Source organism: Pempheris klunzingeri, chromosome 15 (assembly GCF_042242105.1).
Source record: "Pempheris klunzingeri isolate RE-2024b chromosome 15, fPemKlu1.hap1, whole genome shotgun sequence".
Classification (NCBI taxonomy): domain Eukaryota; kingdom Metazoa; phylum Chordata; class Actinopteri; order Acropomatiformes; family Pempheridae; genus Pempheris; species Pempheris klunzingeri.
Window position 1 is genome coordinate 12198882 of NC_092026.1, and position 25756 is coordinate 12224637.

The 25756-nt window shown below is 40.7% G+C and overlaps 2 protein-coding genes across 2 annotated transcripts; one reads left to right on the top strand and one right to left on the bottom strand.

Moving 5' to 3' along the window:
* Positions 1-12217: 12217 nt before the first annotated feature.
* Positions 12218-15930, top strand: pter (phosphotriesterase related). Its single transcript, XM_070845631.1, has 5 exons — positions 12218-12284; positions 13031-13488; positions 13845-14110; positions 15049-15189; positions 15693-15930. Exons 2-5 carry the CDS (start codon positions 13057-13059, stop codon positions 15901-15903), a joined length of 1050 nt encoding a protein of 349 aa, XP_070701732.1. The 5' UTR covers positions 12218-12284; positions 13031-13056; the 3' UTR covers positions 15904-15930.
* A 1473-nt stretch (positions 15931-17403) lies between these two features.
* c1ql3b (complement component 1, q subcomponent-like 3b) lies at positions 17404-18734 on the bottom strand. The gene is made up of 2 exons (XM_070845307.1): positions 18114-18734; positions 17404-17805 (listed from the first exon to the last, which is right to left on the bottom strand). The coding sequence occupies exons 1-2, from the start codon at positions 18732-18734 to the stop codon at positions 17626-17628; spliced, it is 801 nt and encodes a 266-aa protein (XP_070701408.1). The 3' UTR covers positions 17404-17625.
* Positions 18735-25756: the final 7022 nt, after the last annotated feature.

A 25756-nucleotide genomic window follows, 5' to 3' on the forward strand; every position in this document is an offset into this window, starting at 1 on the left:
TTTAGTCTCATAAAAATACTAAACTATCAATTTGGAATTATGTTTTATAATTAATTTAATAATTACTACCACAATTACCACATTGATAGCTAGCTGAAGGATTTTGGAGTTCTTGACAGTGTAGAGGTTGGCACTGTTCACCCTTGTACAACATTAAAGGGGGCAGCAGGTATTAAAACATTTATTAAAACAGAGCAAAACGCAGGGACATCATTTGTTATTCATTAAGGTGAAGGACTTGTACTTTGGTTGTAAGTACAGCTGAAGCAGAGTAGTTATTAAAGACATCTGCTGTTACAGAAACAAAATCAATCTAACAATCTAACTAAGTCTCTATGACTAAACTAACACATAAAAAGTGTGTGTGTGTGTGTGTGTGTGTGTGTGTGTGTGTGTGTGTGTGTGTGTGTGTGTGTGTGTGTGTGTGTGTGTGTGATAAGGCTGAGGAATGTGAGATGGGCTCACAAAGGTGGGGGAGAGCCCAAATGGTGATGGCCAGACACCCTGGGGTGTGGGGCAAAGGAGACAAAGGAAGCTAAGTGCTGTTAGCTTAGCTTTGTCCCTCAGTGGCCTGTTGGAAACTGTGTGTGTTAAAGGTGCCAGGTTAAGTAAGGATGGTTAGTTGCATGTAGACCCTGTGTCTGTGTGAACAAACTAACATCAACTAAACTTAATGGCTGCACAGTAATCTACAACACATAAACCATGTATGCAGTAATGCTATGCTAATTATGCCCAGTTAGAGTTTGTTACTGGTCCTTAAAGGGGAGACGAAGTGTCCTTGAGGATGCTGCTTTCTCAGCCTGTTGCTGGAGGAAAGGTGTGGTTCTTGTCCGTTGCTGTGTGGTTGCAGGCTGGAGGAATCCGGTCGCTCCTTTGTTCCTGTTAGTTAGCAGCTCTGTGCTAACTTGCTGGTGTGCTCCTGTTGTTGGTTCTGGTCATCAGCTGGCAGACTCTGGGTCGTGCCTGCTGGCGCTGATCTGCTTACTTCAGGCAGGACCTTGTGTCGCTACCATGAAGGAGGTGGCTGCTCTGGTACAGACCACACTGAGGCAGAGCTTAGCTGAGTTGAGCTTCTCTCCTCTTCAGGAGAGATCAGGAGAGCTGGTCTCTCCTCTTCAGGAGAGACGTCCGGAAAGAGCGGGGAGATGTCTCTCCTCCAGGAGAGGCATCAGAAAGAGAGGGTTCAGTGGGGGTGAACTGGTTTTGTTGGCCTGAGGTCGTAAAATCATGTGTCCCCTCCGGCCAATGGTGACTATGGACCTGGGTGCGGGGGTGATTTCACACCTATCTGTGAAACTGGGGGACATTGGGGAAAGGAGTCCAATAGTTCCACAGACAAAGAAACATGCGGTTTCACCATATGCTATTCACCGTTTAGTGAAGCACAACATTGGTGTGTTTTTAAGAGACTTTAAGATATAAGCTGTTTGTAACACTAATAATACCACTACAACAGCAAGGGTCTATAGATCCTAATTAATATAAGAACATATTGTCCAATGATATAACAATGGTGTGGGATATGCCCTTTTTTATATTAAAATGCAATATTATAGCATATGTTGATATTTTTAGACAGTAGGTTGCCTTGGTTTTTCTGAGCACTTGACTGGACAGCACAGAGCCCTGACCTCAAACCCATCAAACACCTTTGGGTTGAACTTGAACAGCAGCTTCAAGCCAGGTCTTATCATCCATCATCGCTGCCTGGACTCATTTATTTTCTTGTGGCTGAATGGGGGCAAATCCCTGCAGCCGGGTTCCAAAATCCTGCAGCAAGCCTTCAGAAAATAGTGGAGGCTGTAATAGCGGCGTGATTTGTCCCAAGGAATGAGTTTAAAGTGCGAATAAAAAATGCAAAATGAATCTAAAGATCATATAAAAACACTTTGTCCTCCGATCCAGCTTGTTTCAGCCACCAATACATCTATCCATGCCCAACACTCCTCAGACAACTTGCAGCAGAACCTGGAGTTCATCCTACAAACCACCGTCCTGACTGGCAGCTGCAGTGTGTCTGTAAGTCACACAAACATCCAGTCCTTCATATGGATTACTTCCCTAAACCAAGACAATAAAGCATATAAACTCATACATTTTGTTTGTTTGCAACAGGCTCAGTCTGTTTCTCTCTCATTCACCAGCCTTCTTGACGGTGGACTCAACTACTGCAACCTCTACGACCTGCTGACCGGTGAGCTTCTTTTTCTAATAGAGATTAATTGTCCTGCCATGCACGCTGCTGCATCTCTGTTAAGATTAAAAAAATAACTTATGACCACTCAAGGTTGGTCTGAGCTCTTATGGTTTCTGTTTTCATGATTTCTATTAGTGAACATACTTTCTTTTCACTGCATGGATACACCGTGTGTGCTCATGAAAAATACTATATATAAATGTGGAATGATTTTGTTTCCATCTTTTTTTTATGCAAATCAATCTTCTGGTTTTAGCGAGTGGCCTCAACTTAGCGCCGGGCTTCATGGAGATGACCAATGACTGGGCTTGCCTTGGCTATGGATCCGCCACCTGTAGAGCCTAACAAGCTGGCAGTTATGGCTTGGTGATGTTGCTTTTGTTGCATCATGACGTGTGGATAATAAGCAATTCATGAAAAAAAAGGAAAAACATTCAAAGTGCATAAAAACGAATTAAAAAGCAATATATTGAAAGAGGCACGTATGTGTATGATGTTTTAGGTTTGTTGACTTTGTTTCATGCTGTTTCTGTGGAGAAAAATGTCATCATTTTTATCATATGATAATAACTACAATTAAATTCACTGAAATTTTCCACTCGCTTTTATGTTCTGTGAAATCGCTAAATTTTTTATTTATAGGGTAAAATCAGTGATGGTCATTCGCGAGTCAGATGACTTTTCTCAGTCTGCTGGACATACTCAAAGTGGGACATCACATAATCAGGAGGCTCGACAGTTGGTAGACGACAGAAGGGGATGTCTACATGTACTGGATGAAATAAGCTCTGCAGCTAAAAGAAACATGTGACTTTTTTTTTTTTAGGACCAGAGAATCAAGCACAAAGCCTGTGCAGCTTGACACAATGGCTGAAGAAGATACTGTAAACGAACCCAATGTGACAATGATTATAACATCCACAGGTAAACATGTGGCCAGTCCCCCCCCCCACCACCACCACCACCGCAACTAACGGCGTGTAAGCATAACCTATGTTACATTAACTAGTACCTTAGTCCCCTCCCACCAACACATGATCCCTATTTCAGAACAGAGTCACAGCTGAGAGTCACATCGCTGATTTTCTGCATTGCTGAACTCAAAATGTGAGCATCAGGAACACAGGAAACAACAGAGGAATCTATACTTCTAATGAAAATAAACCAGTAGATATGACATGGTTTGTCTCTTCTGAAACACTGAACTCAACTGTAAGTATTGTAATAGATGGTTCAGTCGAAGTTCCATTTGGCTTTCTTTCATATAAATGTATAAAAATACCCCTGTAAATTAATTAACATAATTGCTCTGTGTAATTTGATCATGTAGCCTATTGTACACATGTTTTACAGATCACTTGACCTATTTTGCTCTAGTTGTGAAAACACATACAGGTGCTGGTCATATAATTAGAATATCATGAAAATGTTGATTTATTTCAGTAATTCCATTCAAAAAGTGAAATTTGTATATTATATTCATTCATTACACACAGACTGATATATTCCAAGTGTTTATTTCTTTTAATTTTGATGATTATAACTGACAACTAATGAAAAACCCAAATTCAGTATCTCAGAAAATTAGAATATTGTGGAAAGGTTCAATATTGAAGACACCTGGTGCCACACTCTAATCAGCTAATTAACTCAAAACACCTGCAAAGGCCTTTAAATGGTCTCTCAGTCTAGTTCTGTAGGCTACACAATCATGGGGAAGACTGCTGACCGGACAGTTGTCCAGAAGACGACCATTGACACATTGCACAAGGAGGGCAAGACACAAAAGGTCATTGCTAAAGAGGCTGGCTGTTCACAGAGCTCTGTGTCCAAGCACATTAATAGAGAGGCGAAGGGAAGGAAAAGATGTGGTAGAAAAAAGTGTACAAGCAATAGGGATAACTGCACCCTGGAGAGGATTGTGAAACAAAACCCATTCAAAAATGTGGGGGAGATTCACAAAGAGTGGACTGCAGCTGGAGTCAGTGCTTCAAGAATCACCACGCACAGATGTATGCAAGACATGGGTTTCAGCTGTCGCATTCCTCGTGTCAAGCCACTCTTGAACAAGAGACAGCGTCACAAGCGTCTCGCCTGGGTTAAGGACAAAAAGGACTGGACTGCTGCTGAGTGGTCCAAAGTTATGTTCTCTGATGAAAGTAAATTTTGCATGTCCTTTGGAAATCAAGGTCCCAGAGTCTGGAGGAAGAGAGGAGAGGCACAGAATCCACGTTGCTTGAGGTCAAGTGTAAAGTTTCCACAGTCAGTGATGGTTTGGGGTGCCATGTCATCTGCTGGTGTTGGTCCACTGTGTTTTCTTAGGTCCAAGGTCAACGCAGCTGTCTACCAGGAAGTTTTAGAGCATTTCATGCTTCCTGCTGCTGACCAACTTTATGGAGATGCAGATTTCATTTTCCAACAGGACTTGGCACCTGCACACAGTGCCAAAGCTACCAGTACCTGGTTTAAGGACCATGGTATCCCTGTTCTTAATTGGCCAGCAAACTCGCCTGACCTTAACCCCATAGAAAATCTATGGGGTATTGTGAAGAGGAAAATGCGATACGCCAGACCCAACAATGCAGAAGAGCTGAAGGCCACTATCAGAGCAACCTGGGCTCTCATAACACCTGAGCAGTGCCAAAGACTGATCGACTCCATGCCACGCCGCATTGCTGCAGTAATTCAGGCCAAAGGAGCCCCAACTAAGTATTGAGTGCTGTACATGCTCATACTTTTCACATTCATACCTTTCAGCTGGCCAACACTTCTAGAAATCTTTTTTTTTGTATCAGTCTTAAGTAATATTCTAATTTTCTGAGATACTAAATTTGGGTTTTTCATTAGTTGTCAGTTATAATCATCAAAATTAAAAGAAATAAACACTTGAAATATATCAGTGTGTAATGAATGAATATAATATACAAATTTCACTTTTTGAATGGAATTACTGAAATAAATCAACTTTTTCATGATATTCTAATTATATGACCAGCACCTGTATTTACTCTGGATTCATAATCACTCAGGAGTTGAGAAATAGTAAGATACTGCGATTACTCTCTGTGCTTCTGACAGATAGTGCAGCACAGCACCTTTCTCACATGTTTCACCCGGTGTTGAACAAGTGAGTGACCACAAGAGGTAGTGTTCTGATCATGAGCCCAGCAGAGAGCAACAAGGTAAAAAAAAAAAAACATTTGAGGAAACACAAACAAGACCAGATTAAGGGGTAACATGTTTAATCAAAGAAACCGTTGTGGTTGGAGACAATGATTTCACCTGAGATCTTTATTCAACTTTATTGCAGTCTCTAATCACAGTAGGCCGTGTCTGAAAGTAAAAGTGATCAACAAGGACATGCCGTAATGTCATTTGGTTACTTTATGATGGACACTCAGGGTCAGTATTTCAAAGTGAACTGAGTATATTTCCACTCTACATTCTGTGTGTAAAGAGAGTACAATGAACGATCACCTTTTATGTCACAGCTGTGAAATCGATCAAGTTCCTGCAGATTCTGTGGCGGCCAGCAGGTTAAACGAGGCCCAAAGACGACAGGAATTCTTTTGCGGACAATGAAAACAGAGCATAAATAATTGTTTTAGAGTTTAAAGAGTCTTGTGGTTAGCGCGACAAAGGCAGAGTGTTGTGCAAAATGTTTTGGTATGAATAATCACTTTCTCAGGGCGACCTTTTGTCTAACCGTGTTTAACAGCCTTGTCATAAAGAAGAGAGGACCAAGAAATGAACCCACCAGACTCCAGCATTAAAAAGTGAAGATAAAATGGAATCACCTTTAAACAGTCTCTCAACCTTGACTTGATTTGCAGACGGAATTACTGGAAATACATGATAATATCTGATGGATTGTGTTTTTTTGTTGCCGTTTTATAAATAGTGAGTGGAACTCTGTCTGTTCTCTGGACAAAACAATTCAAAACCCCATAAACCAAACACAATTTTCTGTACCATTACCTAAACTTTGATTCACTGAGGTGTAAGGTGTATACGGAACATTGGTTTAACTTTTTTTATATGATAAACCATTGGAAATAGTATACCCAGTTAGTGTTCTGATCACACTTTTCCTCACAAATCTGTTTTATTATTATTATTATTTTGTTTAATCTCTTGCACCAATATAGTCACAAAAGCTCCAGCAGGAACTTCAGGACATGTTGGCAGGTTTGGCACTGACTGTGATATTGTGTTCAAAGTCCAACATTTAGTCAAACAGTAACGTTTCCTGTGAGCTTGCTTTACAGTTGAAGTGTCAACATCCTTTCAACCTAAATTACAGCGGCCTCTATGAGCCACTTCCTTGAGGTACTAAACATTAAGTTATAACTATGTTTTTATTGATCAAGTTAATTTCCTTGTGTGCAGACAGCTGAGTTATAAGTTTAGATATGCGATCACTGTTGGAATCACCATCATCTCAGCAGAAAATGTCTAATTCTAAATTCTAATTTTGCAATTTAGCTAACAAGCAATTTACTGTAATTATGTTTAATCACATCTCACACTACAGGTTAGCTGCACATGTTCATATTATTATATCCCATGTGTTCCACATGAAAACTGATGATTTAAAAATTAAAATAAACGTATTACTTAATAACAGAATGGTAAGTCATTGTATCGCAGCAAAAACACAACATTATTCATCAGAGATATGGCTTTTATTCAATCAAGCTTCAATCATCTTTATCCACATGAAAGGACAGAAATTTCAATCATGACAATTCACAATCATTTGCAGGAGGAGAGTCCAACTCCAAGGCAGAGCCACTCGTTGGTGAACTCTATGAAGCCTGGAGCTTTGGTGAGTCCACTTCCTGTAAGTAGATAGGCAATAATTAACAATCCTCAGACAGCGATGATTAGAGAATCTCCCAACCAGGCAAGAGTAGGAGTGTTGCTTAACCCTTTATTGGGCAAGGGACCATATTTGGTAATTTAAGTGGGAGTTCAAAATGGCTGCCCCTTGCCTCACCATGAGGCAGTAGAACTACGAGATTTCTCCAAGCCAATCAGCGACAATCAGGCTACATGACAGATCAGCAAGAAACCATATATGGTAACTTCATTGACCTTGATTTTCACCATAACATTAAATTTTTTTTTTGAAAAACTCACAAAAGAAAAAACGTCTTGTAATGACCACCAGTAATGGTCTAGGGTTGAAATTTTGAATTTCTAAGTATTTCAATGAGTGCCCTATAAAAGGTTAAGATTCATGGATTTCAGAATAAATCAACGGTAATACCACTGATCAGTGTATGAACTCCACCTACCTTGTATGACGTTGCGGAGGTTACAGTAGTTGGTGCCGTTATCAAACAGGCTGAACCAGAACGCAGACATGGATGAACCCTGAGCAGCAACCAAATAAAACATGTTCATAACATTTTGTAATGGAGTTTACACACAAGAGCCATCTTTGAATTACCTCTAAAGTGTATATGATTTTACAAGTATCTGGCTCACCTCTATATGGCAGCCCTGGCTCAAAGATGTGGCGATCATGGTGAAGTTCACACTCTCGACCTGGCCGACTGCAGAAGTGTGGTTGGCCTGAATCTGGGATGCAGTCGCTGGGCCCAGCTGGATGGGAACCACAAAAAGAGCATTTTGCGTTTTAACTATAGCTACTTGACAGTCACCCAGGTAAATCCCAGTGAAACTAAACTTCTCCTCAAGTTTGTCACCTTGTATGAGCCCATGGCTTTAATCTGAGCCACGATGGCCATGTTAGCTTGATCACATGGCACTCCGACCAACCTGGGAACAGAAGGAGAAAAATCTAACTGTGTTTTTTTCTATTTTTCTGCTTGAAACACTGCATGAGACGTTGGCTAAAGGAACACATCTAACTAACACTTGGTCACAAATAGATAAAACTCTTACCAGACAATCCTGCAGAAGGCGTGTGTTGTATCAGCTGGTTTGCCACTTGTAATGATGCACATTCCCAAAAAGAGAGCGCAGGCCACGACCAGAGTCCTCACAGCCATGATGAAGTCTGTTTGTCGAAGTTCTCACAGGACTGGGTGGATGTTTCTCTGGTGAGAGTTCATATAGAACGCTGCATAACAAGGAGCGACTTGAAGTCCGCTGGCCGGTCATGTGAACCCGTGGAAAAATGATTTGCGTGACACTTCGCATGAAATGCCTGGCATCTTTCACACTGGCAAGGTTGGATTCAACAGCTTGAGATCAGCTGAGGCCTCTGGGAATTCAGAAAAAAAACATACAACACACAACTTTCAGAAACATACCAACAGATGACATGCTTTTATTTTGTTATTCATTTGTTTGAATGTCCCCAATTTAATGTTTTTACTTTCTAAACATATTACTACTACTAAAATACCACTCAAAATAAATTAAATGATTGTTGCCATTGCTTTATTCTGACGCAAACATTTTTGTGTTTTAGGGCTGCAACAATAACAGATAACTAATATTGATTAATCTCATTATTATTTTGATCTTTTTCAATTGTTTGGTCTATAAAATGTCAGAAAATAGTTTAAAATGTGCGTCTTATATAGATAATATGTTCAAATAGCTTTTTTCACAGATAAAACAATCCAAAAGCTAAAGATAGAAAGAATAAACCTGAAAAAAAATTATATTTGAGATTGTGAAATCAGTTATTTTTGGGCACTTTGGCTTAAAAAGTAACTTAAACAATAAGCCCATTATCTAAATTGTTACAGGTATATTTTCAGACAGTCAACTAATCGAGTAATTGACTAAATACTTCAACTCTAATCTGCTTTGATTCTGGAGTTGAAAAATTCACATTTGAAAAACATTTAAATCATATTTGATTATACATCTTCCATCTCAGCTGAATAACTGTCCCTCCATCCGGTTCTGTATAAGTCTTTTACATTTCATTCATTACTTTCAAAGTAAATAATGTCTTAAATGATCCATTCAGACCTACATATAAACATTACTATCACATCTCCACATTTGTAGATCTGTTACTTCCCTGTATTTGAGGAAAACAAAGCATAGCTTAGATGTGCATATAACATCATCCAGACTGCTTTGGATCAAAGAAAAAGAATCACAGTCCTCAACTTCTGAAGAATATTTGGAATAAATACTATTGTTGACACCCCTGTCTACACATTATTGAGTGCTTAAATCTGAAATCCTTTTCTTTGGGCTTGGCGCCTTTGTTCCAATTACGGGAAACGTTAATAATACCGCATCCAATTACTTTTTAGACAACAGTGTGCTTTCAACTCTGCGACAACAGTTTGTGAAGCTGAATTTTAAATCAACGTTTCTCCCTTCATTGTAGCTGGTGATTGATCGATATCCATTGTTCCTTTTACTGTATGTATCTACTGTATGTATGTATGCTCTAGATGTAGTCTTGTAAATGTTTCAGCTGAATTTCTGTGAGTTTTTATGTTTTTTTAGTTGTTTTTAATACTTCACAAATTGAACTATAAGGAGGGTGTTACAGTAGAGATATTTTGAATCCTCCCACTCTCTAACTGTATAAATCTGGAGCTGAATCCGAATGTTTAGCACATTTTCCTGTCCTGTCTTTTGAAACATGTGCCTCAGTTTAAATGCTGTATTTATCAAGGGTGAGGTTCGCAATTCATCCCGGGTTCATTGTTTTCATTATGCGTTATCTCACCGGTATTTCTTGAAACAAACACGCCTATTGATTCACAACGCTCGAGGCCCTGGATGGCCGAACCAGCGTGGAAATTAGATAAAAGACCGGAGACAACAAAGCAAACACCACAGTTGATGGCTTTTATTGTCATTCATGCCATTTGAATTGACTAAAAGCACCACAGTCCCACCACAGGAAGGACTAGTGCTATGTGTATTTTTGCTTTTCACTACAATTGTGGGCGACAGTGTGACATTTGGCTTTTTGGTATTTTCCTGCAGGATCTTTAGGCCGCATTTAACTGTAAAATATGTGCCTCCTCTCTGTCTGCAGAGGGCACCAGACCACAACACTCGGATGAAACTTGAAATCCAGACAGGCATGGAACAGTCACAGTGATAACTAAGACTCTCTCTTTTTGGGTTTCAAACATTGCCTGTTTGATGGAAATATATTTTGTTGAAAAACGTGAAAATAAGGGAAATGCAGGAAGGAAAAAGTAAAAATCAGGGTTTAAAGTGAGTTCAGTGGTCAGTTTAGAGCATATAGGACAAGATTTCAGCCTATTTCCAAATCAAATCTCATATATCAGGCTTGAATAACCCTCTGCATCGGGCTCAAATTCCTATTAATGCCAGTGCTGGGTCTCTGGAGGTCTGTCCACATGTTAGACGTGGTTTTAGTCATCCTTCTGCTTGCAAGTCTCCCTCTGGTTGTGTCTGTCTGAAACATGTCAGCCATACAGATGAATGGGAGTGACAATCTCTTGTCACTAATGAGGATCCCTGCAGTGGGATGGCACTCATGAGTAACAGCACTCCAAAAACTCATTTACCATAAGAACTTTGTCTCATTTTTGAGTTGATGAATTCATTTTGCTTCCCTTGTTGCCTTTCTTGTTTGTTTTTCCTTCCATTTGCTGCTGTCTCAATGGTTGACTGGGTTGATTTTGTCTTCCAGCTTATTATAAGTACTGCTGATTGATCGTTTTTAATAAGTGGTGTTTTACTGTCATGTAATCTTGAGTTATTCTTGAGTTTATTCTTTTTTTTTGTTTACATATTGTACATATTCCTAAATACGAATTATATTAATAATTCTGACAAACCATTTGTGACACACAGCACAATAAAGGTGAGGGTACACGAGTAAGATTTACTTTACTTTATTTCATTTATTTAGAACTTATGGCATTTTTCTAGATTGAACATCACAACGTTCTCTACAATAAAAGACAGAGGCATGACATAGAAAACACACACACAAGGGTTATGAATGAAAAAGAGATTAAAAAAATACATAAATTGGACTTTAATTTGATTAGGAGCCACAGTAAAGAAATCAAGATCAGAGTCATCTAAGATATTTTAAAGCAACCAGTCGAAAGCTTTGCAGCAGCATGCTTGCCAATCAGTCAATAAATCAATCAATCCAGCCACAGTTATCTAGATGGGACGGAACAAATAATTCTATTTCATTTCAGAAAAAATCATTTCTATCTCAGCTTAAGACAGAATGGTCCATGGTAAACGCTCTTTTCAGACTGAAAGAGAAACTGTCACCACATGCGGCCCTGACCCCTTCTTCCACCTCCGAGCCAATAAAGACAAAGAATATTTAACCACACGAACACGAGAACTGAGATTTGCTTTAATGCATGGCCGAGACAACAGAGTAGTCATCTTGCCAACAAGTGAACCGCACAGGCTCCACAATATGTGGTTGTCATTTGCTCAGCCGTTTGCAGGGATGGTCGGCGCGGTGGTGACTGTTCACAGGGCCGATCCCTGCAACAGTAGACCAAATGCTGCTGTGGAGACCATCTGCTGAGCGAGGAGCACAGAAACAGAAAGAGTCTCCGTCTGTCTCCAGAACCCTCCATCAACAGCACGTGTTCTCAAAACTATGATATCATCCCATTTTTAAATTATATGTTACTTGTTTGCTTGTGATTGAATGTGTTGGAAGGCTTTTGTGCCCACAGGCCTGAGAGTTGTGACCCTTTATAAAAGGTTTAATAGCTGTACCCAATTGCTTTATAAATGATAATTAAATAATTTTCTTATGTCTGTAGACCATCAGTATGCATCATTAATAATCAGCCTAACAATTTTGGGGGTTAGAGGGGTGGCTGATGTTTACCCACGTCCAGCATGAGACCATCTAAAGCAAAAAAGCAAAAGAAAATGTGTCTTTAACCACCTTGATTGCTGTAAAAACCTTTTATATTAATTTAGTGACACTTATAATTTGCTACCTTTCGGGTTACTAAAACATGAGACTCATGATGAAGAGTTAGCTGTAGTCTCGTGATCTCTCGCGATGCCGCACACCAAGTCTCGCACCTTATTGCTGAGCTAATCCGCCCCGAGGAAGCAGCCTGAGTTCAGCTGGTGGAGGAAGTGGACCGTTGTAAGCAGGAACAAGGTCAGCAAACTGTCTTTCTGCAGTTTAGGCTCATTTTAGGAGAAACTTGAAAACATCCGCCCACCTCGTGCTGCAGCGCGGAGTTTGCTGCACGTTGTTTTCGGTTTGATTTGAACGAGTTGCAAAAGTAAAACGTTAAAAAAAAAAAAAAGAAAAAAAAAACCCGCTGCTCCTTTGTAAGTTAACAGCCACCATGTCGCAGCAATTACTGGTGGTTTGCAAACCGAGAAAGCAGCCACGAAAGGAGGAAATTAACCCCTAGACATACCCTTAGGTTAGTTTGGATACGGATCAGATCTTGCACTATGCAGTCCAAAGGTCCTTCTCCTGCATGCACTGTGGGGTCAACCTGGTCACTGAGTTGTCAGAGCCTTTTTAAGTAAACACACTCCCCTGTCTGACTCTTAAAAGTATTGCACAGTCGAGCCAAAACTTAACCACACATCTCATATTTATGTAATTCATAAATGACTGCACGATTGAACATTAAATCTACTATTCCTTATACACCCACATCCTACCTACCTCATGTATATAAAGGAACCTCTACATAGTCATTCCAGCATCTTTGCACTACTGTCTTATACTCTTTGTCATAGTTTTTTACACCTATACTTTGTTCAGCTTCGTTGTTCTTGTCTCCCGTTTTGTCTGATTATGTGTAAGTACACGAGAGCAGTGGAAAGACCGAAGTCAAATTCCTTGTATCTGTTGACATACTGAGTTAAGAATATGCGTTCTTTCAGGTCGTTGGAAACCCTGAACACCAATCATGTCAGCGTTGAGTGGGAAGGTCCAGACCGTCCTGGGTCTGGTGGATCCAGACCAACTGGGCCGTACCATGACCCACGAGCACCTGACCATGACGTTCGAGTGCTGCTACTTCCCGCCTCCTCCCGGTGACGAGACTGTGGCGGAGAACCCGTTCCAGATGCAGCACATGCACTGGCTGAGACAAAACCCCTACAGCTGCCACGAGAACCTGCTGCTGCTGCAGGAGACCAGTGCTGTGCGGGACGAGCTGCAGGCCTACAGGAAGGCCGGCGGGGGCACGATAGTGGAGAACACCACCACGGGTATCGACCGGGACCTGCCCACCCTCAGGCAGCTGGCCAAGGACACCGGGGTCCACATCGTCGCAGGAGCAGGGTACTATGTGGACTGCACCCATACTGAGGCCACCAAGAGAATGAGTGTGGAGAAGGTGTGGCCCAGTCTGACAGGGGGGGGCAAAATCTGACGTGCAATTTTGTTAGAAAGTTCTAAACAATTTGAACTAAAGTGAAACCAGCATATGTGTGTCTGGAATGTCCCACAAGTACTGAATGTCTCAAGAACAACCTGCATCAGTTCATCATGCTGACAATTTCATTTATCACCCATTCTCTCAGCATCTCCTCTATATTTTTTGATTGATTAAAATTTGTGGCTGCTGTGACGGACTGAACATATAGATGTAATCTTCATGCATGTTTAGATATTCTCGAAAAAGATCAGAGAAGTGTTCCTTTATATGTCAGTAACTAGTCTTTAACAAACTCCTCATTTCCTGACCGTCAGCTGACCGACATCATCGTCAGCGAGGTGCTCCACGGTGGCGATGGCACAGACATCCGCTGCGGTGTCATCGGAGAGATCGGCACCGGCTGGCCCATAACGGAGAGCGAGACGAAGGTGCTGAGGGCCACAGCTCACGCCCAGGCCCAGCTCGGCTGCCCCGTCATCATCCACCCCGGGAGGAATCCTTCCGCCCCGGCTGAAGTCGTCCGGATTCTTCAGGAGGCTGGCGGTGACATCAGCAAAACTGTCATGTCACACCTGGACAGGTGAGAAATCCCTGAAAACAGTTTAGGGATCATAGATTTTTTTTTTGACACTTGATCAGCCTTTCCAATATCAGTGCCCGTTAGTTACAATCAAATTTAACGCCTCTAAACCTCACTACTTCCTGACATTTTTTGTCCAAATGTGTAAAAAATTACCATTCATTAATTTCACAATCTCCCACGTGAATATCTCCAGCTCTGAAAGCAGTGGAGGAACAACAGTCCTCTTCCTGTTAGGTGTCATAAAATGATTCCAGTAGGAAATCAGACCCGATGGCACACAATGTGAAATGCACTGTCGCAGATTCTCCACAAAGATCATTTTATTGTTGACTGTAATTATAGCAATGTTTCACAGTGATCGTGTTATGAGGTATTAACGGTGAATAATTCTAAAGTCACTCTAATGGCTACAACGATAAGCATAATTTGAATGGACATAAAATCTGTGTGGAAATCAATTTAAATCTTTTGATCTGCTTTTTGAAGAAAAAATAGGTTTTCTGGGTATAAAGATAGGTGAAAACTGAAAAGATTAACCTCATTTGTAGAGTAGTTTCACAAGTCAAATATTTATGGGTGAAAAACGAGTGCAAAGGTTTATGATATATATTCAGTTTGAGACTGAAATATGATTTTTGACTGAAACTTTTTGATTTCCAATGTCAGTTCACGTGCTATTTTTACCTTCACCATTCAAAACATGTTGTTAAATCAGATAAACATCATTCCACAGTTGATCCCAATATTTTTTTACATCTGCTTCAAGACAAATTAGTTGAATCGCTGCTATGTTAATCGCCGGCATTTTCCATTCTTAGGAAAGTTACAGAAATTCCATTGAATTTTACCCCTAATAAAAACAAGCTGGGATGAACATCCTCTTTTAAAGCGTGTTTCATCTTCATCTCATTAACTTTCTGTCCTTTTTCCTGCAGGACTATATTTGATGATGGTGAGCTGCTTGAGTATGCGAAGCTGGGCAGTTATCTGGAGTATGATCTGTTTGGAACCGAGATGCTGAACTACCCGTACAACCTGGACGTGGACATGCCCAGTGACAGTCAGAGGGTGAAGGCGTGAGTAACACTGCTCAGGGTTAAATTTGTCTTTTCAGAGTGATTTTAGTCATTAGACGTGCCGAGATGTGTCCACTATATATATATATATATATATATATATATGTATTGGACACATCATATGCACACTGAATATATTCATTCATCATGCACGTGTAGCCCACGTCAGTTGCGTATATCAATTAGAGCAAAATGCTGCTTTTGTGTTTTACTCCCCGTGGAGGGAAGAGCATGTCCTCCAGTTTATTCACAGACACTGTGAGACACTAATCTCCCACTACAGCGGAGGTGAGGAGTGTGTGTCAGCAGCAGGAGTGATGAATGAGTGATGCTGCTCCCAGTAGTCACACACTGGCAAGATGTTTGCCCGCATATACAAAAAGACATGTTTGAACAGCACATTGGCAGATCGGCAACTACAGTATGTTCTTTAACTAAAACCGTCAGTTGTGTTGCGTTGAGGACACCTTGTTTTTTTTTCACATCTCTTTGTTCATGCTCAGCTTGGCGCTCCTTGTGAAGGAGGGCTATGAGGACAACATAGTGATCGCCCACGACATCCACACCAAGAACCGTCTCACCAAGTATGGCGGCCACGGCTACTCTCACATCCTGAAGAACATTGTGCCGAAGATGCTGATTAGAGGCATCTCACAGCACCAGGTGGACAAGATCCTCATCGACAACCCGAAACGCTGGCTGACCTTCAAATAAAGCAAAAAAAAAAAGAGAACCAAGGAAGCCGTTTTGGTGTAGCGGTTATTTTATCTTCAGATGATGACTAAACACCCCACAATGAATACTTTGAGATCTTTGCAATAATCACAGTCCAGACTCATTTATCAGCGTGCTTTTGGACCCTTAAATCACTGAGCTTACAGAGTTTGTGCATGTTCTTAATTTTCCGCATAGCAAAATGTTTTATAACTTCATAATTCCAGTGGAAAATAATTACACACTTTTGTTTCATCCAGCTGAAAGAGTTTTTATACAGGCCCTCATTAACTGAAAGTTGATTTTATATTTTTGATTATTGAACATTGACTTTGTAAGCAGACTGTATGAGGGAGCCTTGCAGGATCACAGTGCCTCTAACAAGCAGCCTTGATTTATTCGCTTTTCATTGTCACAAACAAAAAAATAGCTTTGTCTTGGTTGCAAAAATGTGAACGCAATCTAAGACTAACATTTTCCTGTAGAGGCATTATCTACAGAGGTGCTTTCAAATATGGTGCTAATTGATTTCTCAGTTTCAACGTCACATTTGCTTTCTTTGTATTTTTAAGCGGCATTTCTGCAAACACGCTTCACAGAAGGGAAATAATGAGCGTGTTAGTAATCAGTATGCTGCTCTGCTCTCGACACAATGCGGCTGTGTTAGATGAGTTGTCCTGTTGCCCCTCAGTGGGTGTCTGGGTGCCTATGGGAGGCCCAGATGAAGGACATGTTCTCCTCTCATCTGGGAACAGGTGGCCTCACAGGGTGACTTCACCACATGATCAATGGCATGATCGCCACAGCTGACTGTGTGCCGTTGAACAACTCTATAACTTTGAATAATCTTGAGAGAGGATTAGAAAAGTGAGCCAAAGGATTTCATTTTACATTATATTTTACACATTAGCTGACAGTATGGATCTGGAGGGGCTTGACAATCAGCAGGCGGATAGTACAGTGTCAGACTCAAGGAAATATTTCTGTCAGTGTGACTGTCCAGTTTGGTGATGGCGACTGACCATCGGCTCATCGTGTTGCCCCAACCAGCTGTCATATTTGAGACAAGAAGAGTGAGTTACAATAATCATTGTGTGACAGTGCTTCAATATGAACATTAGTAAGGCCCTTTACAGATTTAAGTTTCTCTTTTAAGTGTTGAAATGGCATTTGTATTGTCATGCATCACTACGGCTTTTACATTTTCACTCAAAATGCAACTACTATCAAATATTTTTGAAAAATAAAGCACAGGTATGGACTAACAACACTGTGAACAGAGTGGTGATTACGCGAGCATCATTTTAGCATCTATATGAGTGCTATAAGTCAGTACATTGAACTTTCAGTCTACTCTCACTCAGTATGTGTTACCATAGCAGCTACAGTATGTTTGACATATCAGCAAACATCATTTTGAAAGCTAAACAGGTAATTCAGGGTGCAATATCGACACTAACCAATCTGACAGGAGTATATGTAAATGCTGTACACTTTAAAATTATTATTCTGTAATTACACTGTAAGCTCTTCGCTATTGCAAAGTACAGTTCTTTTTTTTTTTTTTTCCCGCATGACGTCCTCCACATTTCGGGACTCTTGGAATATGGAGATGGTGAGCTCTGTCTCTAATAATCCAACTGACACTGAGTTGAGCATGAGCAGTGAAGCAAGCTATATGCAGAATAGATATTCTCCCCCTCGGCAGATCCTGTCCGTGTTTCAATCAGCGTACAGCATGAAGCCGGAGAAGGTGCTGTACTTGTTGTTGTTGCCCCCGTGCGCCTTCCCGCCGTCCAGCTTGATGTAAATCTCGTCCCCGGGCTCGAGGTGTAGGACAGCACTGTTGCTGGCGTAGTCGTAGTTCTGGTCGGCGTCTTGGGCGATGGCACTGGCTCTCACCTGGAAGGCAAATTAGACATTTCTGCTGATGAAGCGTGCCTTTCATTTTGAAATCAGAACCACAGACAGCTCCGTGCCTGAAGACACCTGTCATTTTCGTTGCAAAACTTAAAACACCTCAGATAACTTTGAGATTGTCCGGGAAATGCATGTTCAGACTGTCTTTCCAGGTGCAACCGTGCGTAAAACGTGCGTAAAAATGTGTTCCTCAAAGGATGTGTTTGTACTGTGTATTTTTAACAAAGACTAAAGCGTAAAGCTATAGGACATTAAAAGATTGTCATACAGCACATCAAGAAGCGTCCTACCTGGTTGTTTTTACAGAGATCAGCCCACATGCTGGTTCCATCTCCGCCCCGCATCAGCACATGGTAAACAAAGAAGTAAATCCCCGGTATTGAGCAGGTGAATTTCCCTGTGGATGGGTCATAGTGGTTGCCAAGATTTGTGACAACGTCGTCGAATTTCAACACTTCATATCCCTCATGCTGCTTCTTCAGTCCTGCATAAAACGCAATCTTTGGGACTGTGTTGTAGGTGGCGGCGCTGATGGCACCGGTGGGCCCATTTGCTCCGGGTGCACCAGGTGGACCCGGTGGGCCTGGTGCCCCCCTCTCTCCTGGCGGACCAGCAGGTCCAGGTGGCCCGGGGTCGCCAACCGGACCCCTCGGACCCATCCTCCCGACGCGTCCCGGCTCTCCTTGAGGACCCTGGATGAACGTTGGGAGCGACTGAACCAGACGGTTGTCTTTGATCGGGTTGGTTGCTTTGGCCGTAGCCGTGGCCGCGGTCCCGTGGGAGTCGCACACCATCTGACAGGATCCGAGCATCTCATAGCGCGCAGGACTCCCGGCGGTGTTCACCACGACCGGGATCAGAACCACCAACACCAGCACCAGCGCGACGCCACAAACACCAGTTGCGATCATCTGCGCTCTGCGGAATCGCTGTGTTCTCCGGAGTGGATGGTCTTCCAGCCTGCTTGTGGGCGATATTTTTGCAGAGGGAAGAATTTTACCCGCTCAAGAAATATAATGCAACTTTGGGAGAAAAAATAGTCCTTTAAATGTTTATGCGCAAAAGTAACCATCCACAACTTTTACGCGCTGCAGCATCCGTTCAACTGATTCATCTCTACTTTCTCATTGCATGAAACAACAACAGCAAAATACTTTCCGAGAGAGCAGAGTCTGTCTTATGTGAAGCACAAAGTCAGCTGCACAAGTTTCTGCTCACCACGGTGCCACAGGAGAGAATGGGCTAGAAAGTAACTGTTACCCGCTCCTGTGTTTGGAGACTGATGGGAGGGGTGGAGGTGATGGATGGGATAGAACCCATGCATTTCTTCAATCAAAAGAGAGAAAGTGAAAAACATACAAACACTGATGCAACTCCAAACCCCTGAAACGTGACTCTTTTATCTAATACACTTGTTTCTTGAGTCTGGGAACTTGTTTTCATAATTTCAGTATGCAATTTCAGGTCACAGCATGCATTACTTTTTGTATTAGTAGCGGTAACGTTACATCCCACAACACGTTGCTAGAAGTTATCCAAACAGCTCTAAAGGTCTTGAGCATAATTAGGCCCATTAAAGACAGAAAGCCTTACTCCTTTGGCACCTGGTCACACCTCAGTGGCTCTCTGAGTCCAATTTATCATTTGGAGAAAATCTATAGAGCCACTGGAAGGAAGGAGGGAGTCACTAAGAGCTGGCAGTGAGGGATGACTTCACACAAATATACTGATGAAATGACTGAATACTGAGGCATTTAGAAGGAAAATAGGGTGAGATCACTTAATGAATTACTAATGGGAATTCAACATTTGCCGCTGTAAGTTCAAAATCGAAACGGTTGGTTGTAATATTGCAATAATAACCTAAATAAGTTACAGTTTGAAAAAAAAATGCAACACAATTTTCACCTCTTCATAAAATAATCCAAACAGTCCATATTGGTTTCTAAGATTTAAAACTAAATGTCCTGTCCAGATAAAACTTATATAAGGTTTGAGTGATGAAGGACTAATTCTTGGTGAAGAGGGCAGATGATGATGGTGTGCTCATGAATGCAGAGGCTGTCACTCCGCATAGATGGCACCTCACTGCCAGGTGGAGAGATAGATGAACAGGAAGGGAAAACACAGATAGCCTTGTTTGTTTGTTTGGGGGGGGGGGGGGGGTTTGATTGCAGCCTCAATAATGAGATTCTATGGAAGTCACAAATGCAACAGTGTTTGTTGAATCATGATATCAAAAAGGGCCTAATAGAACTAAAGATATACTTAAAACGGCAGTAAAATGAACAATGAACAAGCAAGCTGTATTGCAGATGTCTGCTTAGAAAGAAGACGTGAAATCGAGCTGCTTCTTCGCCTAATCAATTAAGAGAAAACAAATGTCATTATATTAATCAAGTGATGCATTTAAAGTCAATTCTGTTGCTCACTTTGAGTACACACGATGGCCTGTATATGATCCACCGTATAAAAGCGAAAGGACAGACAGCCTTCGATGCTCACAGTGATGTAAATGTTGAATGATTTTGAGTGATATGAAATTATGCTACGGCCTTTTGAAGGTACACCAAATATTGCCATGAATGGATTTGGATTGACTCTTGACCATTTCCATGGTCTAGATATTATCTAGAGATGCATGAGCCAGAACATATGGCCCATTGTTGCTGGTGAGTGCTGACATCAGAAGAGGGCCCTTGCTCTTTTTTCTTTAGTAAAATAAGAGACATTGAGCCACTTTAATCTAGTAATCACATGCAAATACATGAGTAGTGAATGTGATGGCAAGACTGACCCAAATGGTATCAAGGATAATGGTATCAAGGATAGTCAAGTTAAGGCCTTGCTGCAATGGTTTGATCCCCAGCTCCTATGGGTAAGCATGTTGAAGTGTCCTTGGGTAAGACACTTAACCCCAACTTGCTCCTGAAGCAGCTTCAGTGTGTGAATGTGTGTGAAAGAATAGTCTCTTCCAACTTAGATTCCTCCTGTATGAATGATGTGTGAATGGGTGAATGAGGATGTCCTGTAAAAGCTACTACTACTTTGAGTAGTTGAAATGACTAGAAAGGCGCTATACAAATACAGACCATTTGCCATTTTACCATAACCTTGAGATATGAGCTGCTGTAATCAGTTCTTATATATTGACAATGTAACATGTAATGTGAAAGCTCATTTGTAGTGATGAACACACTGCAGTTCTCTCAGGTCAGCAGTTTTTAGCATTTTTTTTTACGATGGGCCAATGGGTCAAAATACAACATTTAAGAAAACACAAGAACAATTTGCTTTCTGTGTGACCAAATATTGTGTTGGATCCAAACTGACCCAATAAAACACTGAAGTCACACAATAACACAAAAAAACGAACGGATCAAGGCAGCAGTGAACCAGCAACTCATGTGTTCTTCAAGGTAAAATTACAGTTTTTGTCAATGGAGTCTGGAGCTTTGAAGAGGCTCTTTCTGGATAAAAGGATCTTCTCTGTAAGGATCTTCTCTGTAATGTCAGACGCTTTGAATAACAATCTGAGCCTGTCAAAAACCAGCACTTTTAGTGGACGTACTTTGATCTGGCGTGTTGCCCCAAAAAAATTCTGTTGCAGCCATTACAACATATTTTTCAAGCACCGGCTAATGCAATCAAAACTTTTTGTACCTACCAGTCGTTTTGAACATAAAATATGTAAAAACAGGTCACAGGTTTAAAGAGTTATGCGCAGAGGGTCATCAGCTACCTGACAGCAAAACAACCAATTACAGCAGTGTAGAGTTTAGAGCGTCCGACCCAACTGAACACATCCACTGAAAAACCTCTGAATTGACTTTGGTTCTGTCTAATCACAAACAAGAACGGTTTTCGTGATCTGAAATGTCATTGTGTTTTGTGGAATGTTTTGTTTTCTGAAATGCTGTGTTTTGAACTTAAGGGGCCACTGTACCTTTTTTCTTTACTTTAACTAGTGAACAGAGCAAAACATTTACTATGTAAGGAGCAAGGCATTTCCCTCAGGAGTTGGTAGAGACCAAAACAGAGCTAAAAGGAGGACAAATATTAGACTTACATTCATGTGGTGACCAGAGATACGACTCCAAATGAATGGTGATGATGCTCTTTGTATCTGCTGACATGTTAACATGTTTGCCATATTAATTGCATAAGTTGATAATACTGTATGTCAAGATTGCCGAAGTTGCAGAGTTGCCGAAAATTACTTCATGCAAGTTTAGTTTTTTTTTTTTTTAAGTTTTGAGCAGACAACATGGTGAAAGAACAATATATTTAATCTTTGGAGAACAAAATCCCCGTTCAACTTTTATCCCATTGTAAAGACGCAATTAATTTGATCCCAGTTAATATTTGTCACTAGAAGCAAAAAGATTTTTAGACACTGGTGGCATGGCTGTGTGGATGACAATGTCCGTCCGTCGATCCAGCACTTTGGTCCAGACTGAAACATCTCAACAATTAGTGGATGAGCTGACATCATCATTATGTTTGTTTAACCCTTAACTCATCTTTGCCATATCTGTTTGTCCAAGATTTTGTTTATTATTATTATATCGGCTGTATTATGCGTTAAATGCTAACATGCTAGGATAAGATGGTGAACTTGGTAAACATCACACCAGCAGATTCACAGAGCTGTTAGCTTTCAGGATATTAACCCCAAATTTATGAACATAAAATGAAGGGTCATTCAGAGCACAGAACATGTAGAGCTTTAAAGCACATGTAAACACACAAGAATTTGGATTTTAATTGATGCTTTTTGAAGTTTTGCAACAAATTGCAAAGATTGCAATAGTCAGCAGTAATAGATGCCAATAATCGTGACAGGAATTGAAGAGGAATTTTACTTTTAATTATTTCTATTAGTATTGTTAATAGTTGTGTTGAGGTATTTTATTTTTCTCCTAGTATTTCCTGGTTTCATTTAGTTTTAGTTTGTTAGAGTACTTTGGGAGGGCAACGCATGTGAGCTAAAATACATTATCATTTCTAAAAGATCACACATTTTTTGTGGGATGGGTGCAAAGTGAGAAATAGAATAGTATATAATAGAATAGTATATAAAGACACACATGCACACTCACACGAACACAGTGGGACATACTGTGGCAGCTATGAGTCAGTGAGCACTTGTTAGTGGTCAGGCTCTTTCCCTCCAGTTGGCACGAGCCTCCAGTGACTCAGGGAAACTTGTCGACCAGGAGCCAGAGTGAACAGCAGTGTCAAAATCCACCAAAAGCTGTGGGAAGAAGACACAACTTGTATTTGGAAAGCTTTTCATCGAATCACACTGACTGAATCAGAGTGTACATATTTTATCTCTGTTTTTAACCAAAAGAAAAACAACCACACATGTCCAAAGGTGACTTTCATCACTCTTTTCCAGCACAAGATCTTAGCTACTCAGCTCACCTCCGCTGATGTATTGAAAGATTCCTCTGGTGGTGAGGAGCGCTGACAGGTTGTTTTGAGTCTCGACTTTGGAGTTCATTTACAACCAGTCGGGCAGGAGTCCTCGGGGAGCCTGATGATTTTTGACATCCGGACAAGCAGATGTTCAGAGGACATGAATAAAACATACAGCCCATCTGACCACAGACCGGCGTTCCGAGTGTCTAATGAAATATGAGGCGTGCTTTCAATTCACAAAAAAAAAAAAAAAAAAATCCCTTTGTCAGATAACTGAGATGCTACATGAAATATGTATGACATTTATGTAGCCTGACCTGGGTGGCTAAGCAGGGTTCAATTGTGGTTATGACAATCAAAGCTGAGACAGGTTTGTCTGAGAATTTATGTGGTGAATGGGAGGGAAACTGAATGGACCTCTCATTACCAGCCAGGAATATAAACTGAAATATTATGTGACCATTGACACCCTGCGAGCCAGGCAGAGATAAGATGCATGTCCCTCAGTACTTTTCACACCTCCTGCTCTTTCAGAATAGGAGTGTTTATCTCCCTTTTCCACAGTAAAGCAGCCAGTGAAAAGGCTGGGCACAACAGTTCAGCTCAGCGGGGGGGGGGGGGGGATAACAGCATGCGTTACCACCACCACCCACTCAAAGCTGGTCTTGTACTGTATTTAAGATAGAGAAGCAATCACAGTCATGTGGGGTGGGACTTTAGTTTCATACTGGAGAAACAGGGCTTTTCATTCAAATGAAACACAAGGTGTGATTGATTTTTTTTTCATTATTTGCTTCCAGCTGACAGCTGATTTGTGTGCATGTCCTTGTGTCGCCGCTGTTCTTTTCCTTCTTGGTTAACAGTGTGGGAGGGAGCATTCACACTGTACCCTGTTCTTGTGTGGATTTCTGAAAGAATACGCCTGATTCAGATTTTTTTAAAGCAAGCGCTCAAAATACGTTTACAGTTAATGGTTTTCACTCACCAGAAAAATAAGATGAGTAAATATTCACATACAGCTAAGGGATTATTCAAAGAGAGATCTGGCCAACAGGGCAGCATAAAAACATTGTTACAAGAAGAATTACAAACATAAACAGTTCGTGCATGCTCTTAGCCGCTTCTACCTTATACGCTCCAAAAAGTCCTTCTATTGGACGTTCAAGTCATTTTTGTCTAAAATGTCTGAAACACCAAATTCTAATTATCTTAAACCAACATGTTTCAAGATAAACTCATTTTCTGGTGATGACTTACACTGTTTTAACAGGGTAAAATTATCTCTTGGAGCCGGCAGATTTTTTTGGGTTGTTTTGAGGATTCAATTGCAGACAGCATGGAGTTGATAACATTTTTTGCAGTACATGAATCTCGGGCATCTATTATATTGTTGGTTTTCTGGTAAAGCTACTAGACCATATCATTGTTTTCATTTCTCTTCCATTTGTACCTGCATCAAGTGACCATATCATGTTTAAATACAGTAATACAAGTCAGGTCGCCATTAATTAGGCTTTATCTTAAATGCGCGACCTCACACAAAAACACAAAAACATCTACAATTCTCTCATTTCTGTGAGCTATAGTTTTCTTATCAGTGTGTATAACCACAGCACTGTTTCATGGTACTAATTCAATCAAAATACCATGTTTTCTTCTCCTCTCCATCATCCTGTCCTCCAAGTAGGAGCTCAAAGCCAAAGCCAGAGCCTGTATGTGTCATCACTCTCCTACAGTCTGTTAATAAGACGTTGAATCATGAGCTGCGTCCTGTGAGAAGCTCAGAAACAATATAGATGGTCATACAAATGATCTGGTACAAGTAGATGAGGTTAGATTGACATTTAATGGCTTGATAATCCTTTTATTTCATTAAACAAAAATCTGAGATGTGGGCAGTGATTCGGAGATCACCAGCTAGGCAATAGATTTTAAGCTCTGATTCTCACATGGAATTTAAACAACTGATAATATTTTCAAACTGATAATCACATGTGCTGACATTGAAAATATGTTTGAAATCCTCTGCAGCTCATCAGACTATTATGTCGAACTAAAACCCTCCATAGCACAAGTCCAATGCGGGAAACTGGGACACACTCAACCTTGAAAATTAAAAATAAACTTCACACGCACATTATCTAAAGTACTGATGGATACCTTGTAATTTACAATGGTGACCTGTAACTGAGTTCATTTACTCAAATGCTACATTTGATTACAATTTTGAGGTACACCTGGTGTTTACATTTTATGCTTCTTTATACATTTATTCCTTTAGAGAAAACTCATTTACTTTTCACTCCACTGCATTGATTTGACAGCTTTAGTTACTATATTTTTCATTTACTAAACTATCAAGCATTGTATAAAGTCGTTAAAATTTGTTCCACCTTGATGTACTACAGCATTAAAAAACTGCCTACGTCTGAACATTAATAACATTATAATTCTAACACTGAATTGGTTCGTTCACTTTAATGAGCAATCAATTACTTTATACAGT

What these genes read in the sequence shown, in the direction of transcription:
- pter (XM_070845631.1), top strand. Translation starts at nt 13,057, where the DNA reads ATGTCAGCGTTGAGTGGGAAGGTCCAGACCGTCCTGGGTCTGGTGGAT. An exon ending in GTCATGTCACACCTGGACAG is followed by an intron (nt 14,111 to 15,048) that starts GTGAGAAATCCC and finishes TTTTTCCTGCAG; the next exon opens with GACTATATTTGATGATGGTG. An exon ending in GACAGTCAGAGGGTGAAGGC is followed by an intron (nt 15,190 to 15,692) that starts GTGAGTAACACT and finishes GTTCATGCTCAG; the next exon opens with CTTGGCGCTCCTTGTGAAGG.
- c1ql3b (XM_070845307.1), bottom strand. Translation starts at nt 18,734, where the DNA reads ATGATCGCAACTGGTGTTTGTGGCGTCGCGCTGGTGCTGGTGTTGGTG. An exon ending in ATCTCTGTAAAAACAACCAG is followed by an intron (nt 17,806 to 18,113) that starts GTAGGACGCTTC and finishes TTTGCCTTCCAG; the next exon opens with GTGAGAGCCAGTGCCATCGC.